The sequence below is a fragment of the Taurulus bubalis genome (genome assembly GCF_910589615.1).
Source record: "Taurulus bubalis genome assembly, chromosome: 20".
Lineage (NCBI taxonomy): Eukaryota > Metazoa > Chordata > Actinopteri > Perciformes > Cottidae > Taurulus > Taurulus bubalis.
The window spans coordinates 11,387,689-11,396,595 of NC_136608.1; the positions used below are offsets into that span (position 1 = coordinate 11,387,689).

The following is an 8,907-nucleotide window of genomic DNA, read 5'->3' on the forward strand; positions in this document are numbered from 1 at the left end:
GTTTGATCCCCAGACTCACAGACAGACACCCCCAACGGCTCAAGGAGAGTTTTTGAAGTGGCTAACTGACCACAGTGTAGTCGTACTGGGCCGAGGTGTGAATGTGTGTCACTGTGCGAGTGTGCCGCCGGGTGGATTAGTGCCAGGCAAACACCTACCCTTCAAAAATAAAAGTAAAAAAAAAAATAAAAAAAACTGTTAGCAAGGACAATGCAGTATCCTCGGCCTTTTAAACAGGAAGAACAACTAAGATACACCCGCACACTGCAGGATTAAGACTACAATTGCACTGCATGTGTACTTGGGTCAGGTGTGTTGGATATGAGTGTAACACGACCACCTCAGTGTCCCTTAACAAGACAGGACTTCCCCTCAGTTCCCACCATTTGGACTCCGAGATACCCGGAAAAGTTCCCAGTCAGATTCCCAGTGAGTCAATTATGGATGAGTGCAAGTGAAAAACAGAAACACTGTACAGCCAAACTAAAGTAAATATGAATAATACATAACCAGAAATCTATAACCTGAAGCATTTCCTGTAGTCAGATTAAAAACTCATAATGTAGTCATTGGAACTCTTTGTCGATGTCTACCTATAAATTCATCATCTATGTTCTTTTGGTTTTGAGAAATTCTTGCTTGATCCCTTTTAAGTTTCCAACACTAGAGAAATGTTGCTTTCTTATGACACTAGGTGTCTCACCTTGACGCTTACTGCAAAAATAAAAGGCATTTTCATTGCTCGTGGTAAAGAGGCCCACGTATTCCTTGTTTAGTGCAGTTGAATTAAACGTATCAGATTAAACTAGAGGAGTAGATGAGAGATTCAGACACTCACCCAGACCCAGTCTGCCTGCTAACCACAAGATGGCTGCTTTGGCAATCTTTCTGCTGCCACCTACTGCTCAGGAAAATGGCCAAACCCCTCAATTTTGTTTTACTTGAGGGATTTTTTTAAAAGATGGAACTGGCCCCTCAACAGGTAAATCTATAGATTTAGACATTCAATAGTCCTAATATTATAGTCATCACATTTAATCTGCCTCGGTGTCCAATGGCATCATGATATTTAAATCAGGGTGCTATTCCCACCAAAGCATTTACATGACAACCGTGTGCTCTTCATGCTAATCCTTCAGCATGCTGATTACTCACCTTCCCCCCACCTCCGCCACCCCCCCATTTTCCAGTTGAAAATCACTTTGAAGTTCCACCCGTGAGTGGAAAAAGGCTGAAATATTTACACTTTAGTTAGTCACTTCTCTCAACAAAGGATCTCTGCCAGAATCCCTCCTTGTGGGAGCTTAAATAGCTGCTTCCGCTGCTTTGATTCATGTGGAGAACTCTTTTAATCTGATTTCTCCATGGTGCGTCCTGAAGTTCACATCGAAACACGTCAGCACAGACAGATAGTCATCGCCGGTTGTCAGCTAAGTATTTTTTGCCTTCACGCGCGGTGTAGAGGGGGACTTGAGGATGAAGATTACCCCGTAATTCCCGTCACACATACTGTAGCCTGACATTTATCCTTGATGTGTTTCACACTCTAAGTAGGGCTCGAACTCACACCAACACAAACACATCCACTCACACACCAGATTCTTTTAACAGCTCCAATTAGAAGGAGGCTGAATCCAAAAGTTCTGTCCGAGCCAAATCCCAGCTCTTGGCCGGTCGCCCTCTCTCTTCATGTGGAGCCAAGTGCCCAAACTTCCTCCCATGAGTGAGTATCTCTACTGAGGTGGAGACAGACGCTGAAAGTGACTTTTTCTGGAAAGAAAATAAGACGTTTGTAGAGAAGTTTCCTTTTTCACTCGTCCCCTGGAGAAGGGAGGTCAAAGGTCAGCCGGTGCTGGCGCTGGGATTCACAAACAACAAATCTGTATTCATTGTTTTGGGATATTCTCTAATGTTTTTCTTGTTTGTTGTTTTTTGGGCATCAAAGCTTTGTTAGGTAATGTTGCTAAGCAGTTGAACTAGTGTCCTTAATTAATGTTTGCAATATACTGACTTACCACGACGCAATGAGAGCAATGTCCTGACTGGATTCATGTGTTTTTGCGCCACATTTGTGTAGATCAAAGATTCCTAGTTTTTATGAACACATTCGTTCATCTAATGAAGAAGGAACTCCTTGGATTGTCACGTAAAGAACGATGTCTTTCAGTTAATATTGATAATGTATGAGGCAGATATTTTAGTTTAGATAGCTGTGCTAGTTGAGGAATTTCCATTGAAGGAGCTTCTCTATTCAAAACTAAGAATATATTCATTCATTATTAATTAACATTATGTTTTCATTATGTTGATTTGTATGCTTGCCTGCAGACAAATTTCACATTTTTGCATGTTGTTGTTGTTGTTGAACTGATCTCTCGAGGCGACTTTTATCACATTTTCCCTTTACATACTCTACTCTTATCTCCAGCCCAGAAGCTGCAGATGAATTTACAATTACATGCCTGCTACTTTCTAGGAAATTACGAGATCTGTAAAAGGCATTGTAACCAAATTAAATATAACTGAAGACGACGTTGTCGTGGAGATTCAGAGAGAATACACTATTGTTTCAAATGATCAGCTGGACCCCAAGTGAGACAAGTTACCGTAATACCTGTACAGCACTGCACCGGTCCCAAGGGGATCGATGCCATTAATCAGCCAGCAGCTGTCCTGTTCAAGCCCCCCCCCACACACACACACACACAGTGCACCTTTAGTTGCTGACCGTCACACTTGACAGTTGGTCCACAGTGTGATTTTTTTAGATTGATAGGTGCTGCTGAATCCCGGCAGCAATAAGAGAAGGTGAAGTCAGTGCGTCACCACAGAGCAACAACTGTGGCCATTTCTCAGAATTATCAGCCTCTGAATCAGACAGGCCGAGATGGAGCGAGAATCAAGATAACCGCACTGCAGCCTTTCCTCTGGTGAGTTTTCTCCCTTAAAAAGGCATGGAACTTGTAGTACGCCGCCTTATAAGCGCCTTAAAGACGGCATAAGAGTTCCTCCATTAAAACCCCTCATATCAGATGTAGATTAGCTAATCTTTGTACAGTAAATCACAACAATTTAAACAGAGATTCCTTTTGAGCTTCAGTTCAGTTATCACACTTGTAACGTGAGACGTTTGGCTCTGCTGCCACAAGACTTTGTCTTAAAAGTACCAGTGTGCCAATTTGTCGGCTAAATTGCAACAAGATCTAAAAGTGGACCACCTATAATCAACAGCACTCCCTCTGGCATCAACCGAGTGACCTGTGTGGGCTCTGCAGGTTTGTTGGACACTACTGCCACCCTGTGGCTGCCTTAAATACTACGGATGAACAACATGCACGGCTTGGTGTGCAACTAATATTTAATTGTTTACTCAAGCTGCATTTTAACGTCCTTAAAATTGTGTCAGTAGTATGACGTCATGCTTCTGAGGGTTCAGCCACCAGCTATTTGTGGGGAATGTCTTCACATGGAGCAGCTTTTTATTAGAAAGCCTCGCTTGCCCCAGATGTTAACAACTCAGTTCAACAAAATGTAATGCCGAGTGAAACTATGGTAGAATTATAAAATGTTTATTTATGTCCATGTGAACTGTTGAGGGCAAACCAATGGAGACTATTAAAAGGTGCAAACCGTCTTATTTACCATAATTATTGCATTCAAAATGTATTTCTCTTCCTTAAGCACTTGTATTTTATATAAATGAAACGTTTTATACCATGTCGCTTGGAGGGGGCTACAACTGTATTTCATAATGCAAACAGAGTACTTCGACCTAATCGAAATTAAAAAAAAAAAAAAAAAGAATAGTAGTGTTTCTTGTTGAGTATAACGAAGCTGAAAAATGTAGTTTATTTTCAGTGCGAGATTTAGACATCAGGAAAACTTGGTCAGATTGCCTATTGGCACATAAGCTCCAAAGGAAAAAAAAAGGGAAGTACTTTATCAACCAAAAAATACCTACACAGTCGATGCAGGTTTATGCATATTTGTGTTGGTTCCTTTACATCAAGTGGCATTATATGTTACTTACGTGAATCGTTATGCATTTGTACCATCAAGAGACACAAGAAAAATTCCAGTCAACGTTTTTTCATATAACAACCAAGATTTATTGAACATAGTTATCATCTATTCTACACTCAGGATTTATAACTTTATAATTTCAGTATATACAGTTATCTTTACAATAAACGAGAAATATCGCCAGGATTATATCTCACACACACGACATACTTTGGACTTCTTAATCTTCTCGGAAACAGCAAGATAACCAATGGGCATTAAATGTCACCTTGCGTCAGTCACGTGAAGACCGTGCGTCAGTCACGTGAAGACCGACCTCCTCGGTCTCCCGCTCCTCTCTCACAGCAGTGTCATGTGTCCCGGCAGGTGGACCTGGAAAACGCTCAGACAACAGTAACTGTGGAAAGAACGTTCAGCCCCAACATTGCATAACAATGTACTACAGTTGCCGACAATGCAGTGCAACAATACCTGGCCCGGGTTTTACCTGGATTTCACAATCCGTGGACAGGCGAGAGCTGAGGGTGCGTTTGATTCGTTCCTCAGGGCGGCGCCAGGCAGAGCTCGGGAGCGCTCCCTACTGGGCGGGCACCGTCCAGTGCGCCGCTGTGAGACAAATAAAGCCCAACCATGAATTATGCGACATGACAGCCAATCACATAACACGGGCTCATAAAACAACATTTCTGGAAACAAAAGAAAAATGTAACGCTAACAGTCATGTCACGCATTTACAATGAAATGTCACACCTTGTTATTTGCCCTTTATCGTAAAGTCTCAGCTGGAAAAGGAGGCCAGACCAGTTTCACAAGGCCACGCAGACCAGTTCATTCCGGTTGCCAATACAGGTCAAACACTTCCTCAAAGTCCCGCTGTTGAAAGGCGAGACAGCCGTCGGAGTCGGGGTCCTGTGGAGCAAACACCCTGGATGGAAAAGATGCACTGTACATATTTGGAGACGTTTCGCCAGACACTGGAACAGTCTGGACGTCGTCTGTCGTCATGTCTTCGTACACATTACCCATCAGGTACTGCGTGGTGTTTTCCGGCGCCATTGCCCCCGGCGGTAGGCGCTGCGTGCAGGCCGCAGTGGGCCTCTCCGCGCACGCGGACTCCCGTTTCTCTTTCTTTCCGATGTCTCCCAAAAGCTTGGCGAGTTTAGCCAGCTGCGGCCTCCTCTGCTCCCGGCGGAGGTATTTTCGGATGGTCCTCAGCGCGCCGGCTCGACACTGCTTCAAGGCCTCGTCCTCCTCCGTGAAGACGCGGGGCAGTTTCCACCTCAATTTGGATCCGGGTTTCATGGTTTTACGCAGACAGTCGCTTCTGATGTACTTCGATCTGGTGTCCATTGCTTCAATACACATCTCCTACCAAAAAATTAACGGCAGAGGAAAAAACGTCGATTGTGGCTGAGTGACTTGGCGCCTTTCGTTTATCCTCTCTGGAGAGCGGGTTAAAAATAGTCTTCGGAGTTAAAACATGTAAAAACTGGTTTCTATAACCTTCTCAAACAAACTGTACTTCTTTTTTTAATCTCAAAAGTAACAAACTAAAAGATTTATTTACTAAATATCCGGAGCTTTGAGTCGACACGTCTCTACCGACGATCTTCCTAGTCGAATATGTTACAACGGAGGGCACACGTTGCAATTTATGCAATAAAACACCCACAATCCTTTGCTTTCCGAAACAGTACAGCCACGTGGGGGTGCTGCACCTACTGGTGTGGAATGAGACATACGAAGCCCTGATACCTGTGTGCTCAAAACTGAATAAGTGTGCTAAAAACTGAATAAAACAAATGTGCCATTATACAATAATAAAAAAATTAAATAAATGGAGACAAATAAATAATATGAGCGTGAAATAATCCAATAGTTTGATTCAAAATGTTCTCTTTTCAAACCGTTCGGTGACATAACTGTCTCTGCCCAGTTTGTCCTAATTCACTGATAGACTTTGTGATGAAAGGTGGCATTTTGAAATAAACTGTCATTTTGAAATGGATGTAACCTGCACTACATTTTTGTCTTTATTATTTATTTTGAACACTTTGGATTTACATACTTCTATCTACAGTATATTATTACTGGTATCTATACCCAGCAAGGTCAATATCAAATAAATAAGACATCTATCTATCAATCTATCTATCTATCTATCTATCTGGGTAGATCGATAGATAGATAGATAGATAGATAGATAGATAGATAGATAGATAGATACAATACTTTATAAATAAAATATTTTGAATCAGCTAAAGAAATGTTTAAGTAAATGCAGTTAATTACTTTCCTCCTGACTTGAAAAAAAACTGTAAATACCCTCCCTCTAATATATGAATAAAAACCCGGTAAAATTAGTTTCACCATTATTAACTAATAGAAGCAATGCATAAATAAGTAATTCATCTTTTACACACCCTCTTTTACAGAAAGGATAAAGGTCAAGGATAGCTGCTCAAGGGCATGTCAGTACTTTGCTCCCAATGTGGGAATGAGAAAGCGTCTGGTTTGGCAAATTATCCTTCTAAATATGTAATTCTATGTTGATTGGACGACCAAAGAATCGTCATACTCATCATATGTCAACTGTTAATGCCATTTTAATGTATTCTCGATGTGGTCTCTTTTTTATTACATAATACAGAACATAATGTCAATCCATCCACACCAGAACACAACAACACAATCTCCACATCTCACAAGAAGATTACAGTGATATGATTGAAGAGTTATGTTCACATAAAGTGCAATTATGTACAGCAATATTAAAGGGATTTTTCAACATTTGCCATACTCTCTTAGAAAATGATATGCGTGTGTTCCACTGGATGGCAGACTCTAACATGAAATGCATCTTGGACACAATTAATACATATTTAATGTACCACCAGAGGGCAGCATGAAGACGGCAGAGAGGACATGCTGATAAAAGTACATGCCATATACTCTCTTGTGAATATCTGTTTCCTATTTCTTTGAACAAATGATATCCTGCAGTCATCTAGTGTGTGTGCGTGCGTGTGTGTGTGTGTGTGTGTGTGTGTGTGTGTGTGTGTGTGTGTGTGTGTGTGTGTGTGTGGATTGCTATGGGATACTTGCAGTTATTTTACACCCTCCAAGCTGTTTTGATTCATGACTTTGCTGCATCACTGTGCTGCTCTGAAGAGCAATGTTTCTGTTGCTATGCCTGTCAGGTTTTGTACTCTGGCATGTAACACATTACAGTTTATAATGACAACAGTGATATATTTCACTGTCATTTTTAAAAGAATGTTTTTTTTAATGTCACACAGAAGTACATAGAACAAAAGCAGCTTCTCATTTGACTTCTGTCGCAAGCTAATCTTACCAGCCGTAGCTAGCTAGTGTAAGCTATTGCTAAAGCTCTGTGATTTAGTTGAAAAAGCAATTTTCATCTGAGCTTTTAACAGCTGATTAATTTATATCAAGTATTTATTGTCCTAAATATGCACATGATGTCCACTTAAAATAATACCAAAAGCTGGCACTCCGGGCAAAAGTTAGTACAGTGGTCCCTCGTTTATCGCCAAAAATAACCCGCAATAGACGAAATCCGTGAAGTAATCAGCTTTATTTTTTACAATTATTATACATGTTTTAAGGCCGTAAAACCCCTAACCACACACTTTTATACACGAGCCTTTTTCGTTGCAGTTAGTTTCATCGACATTATGGGTTTTTTCGGGTAGAAAACTTGCAAACATACGGCACATCACACTGCTAGTGATTGAACATTTATGTAAATCTGGCTAGCCGAACGCATTCTGTATTGTACAGGAGACACTGCACGGAGGAGATTGATTGACAATGGTGTACAGTAAAGTCCCTTAGCTAATCAGAACGCAGAACACATGTTAGGTTCTCCCTTAGCCAATCAGGACGCCAAACACAATGCGCATTCATACTGTACACTGTAAAAAAAGGATGCAAGAATACACTAAAAAAATCCGCAAAACAGCGAGGCCGCGAAAGGTGAACCGCGTTATAGTGAGGGACAACTGTACTCCGAAAAGCTAATCATAGAGCGCGACTTGGAAACAGTAACAGCTTGTATTTGCAGGGTAGAACTAGTTATCCCCCGTATTATAGAGCAACATCATACATACAAATGCAATTAAGTTTATTAGCATAGATCAAGGTATAAAAAACAAATTTGTTAAATGTAACAATGTATGATTTACGTTTGGCTGGACTTGCTGTGGTGTAAACAGGCCTCCTGGTTATGAATTGACTTCGCAAATGGTCAACTGCTGATGATATCTTGAGCAAGATGCGGAATATTTATTACTGTTGTTGCGAAGCCAACCCTGTGCTCAGTGGAGGTCAGACAGCTAAAAGATGAATATCTCCAGTGGGGACTTACAAAGGATCAGAGTATGTTTCTCTGAGCTGAACAACACTCACTGCCCATGCTCAGTCCCATTTTTATGCAGTGGCTTTCAAAACACCTGTAATTATATGAAATATAAAGCATTATACTCAAGTTCTCGACAAGATCATTGTGATTAAGTTAGTTCAAGCTGATTGACATCATTTTAGACCACAGGTGAAAGAAAATCCTATTCTTCTCACAAAATACATCCCTGACAAACAATCCATATCAAGTTGTAATGGCTAAACGGTTAGATTACCTATCCGGCTGACATATAATACTAATACTATTATCATATTTTTATTTTTTTATTTATTAATATTATTTTTATTATTTTATTACATGAATCACTATTATAGTTCATATTTATATAATATATGTATATATAATATATATGTATATTATAATTATATTAATTATTATAATAATTATGTTATTATTATTATAATATATTATAATTTATATTTTTTTGTGCAATGCTGTTA

The 8,907-nt window shown here is 40.2% G+C and overlaps 1 protein-coding gene across 3 annotated transcripts; it reads right to left on the reverse strand.

Moving 5' to 3' along the window:
- Positions 1-4,091: 4,091 nt before the first annotated feature.
- On the reverse strand, positions 4,092-5,659 carry LOC306752510 (uncharacterized protein). Of its 3 annotated transcripts, none has more exons than XM_079236274.1 (3): positions 5,046-5,659; positions 4,774-4,932; positions 4,092-4,629 (listed from the first exon to the last, which is right to left on the reverse strand). In XM_079236274.1, exons 1-2 carry the CDS (start codon positions 5,386-5,388, stop codon positions 4,886-4,888), a joined length of 390 nt encoding a protein of 129 aa, XP_079092400.1. In that variant the 5' UTR covers positions 5,389-5,659; the 3' UTR covers positions 4,092-4,629; positions 4,774-4,885. The 3 variants fall into 3 exon arrangements, with proteins under 3 accessions (XP_079092400.1, XP_079092399.1, XP_079092398.1); XM_079236273.1 differs by having other exon boundaries at positions 4,092-4,420; positions 4,511-4,629; positions 4,774-5,659; XM_079236272.1 differs by having other exon boundaries at positions 4,774-5,659.
- Positions 5,660-8,907: the final 3,248 nt, after the last annotated feature.

What these genes read in the sequence shown, in the direction of transcription:
- LOC306752510 (XM_079236273.1), bottom strand. Translation starts at nt 5,388, where the DNA reads ATGTGTATTGAAGCAATGGACACCAGATCGAAGTACATCAGAAGCGAC.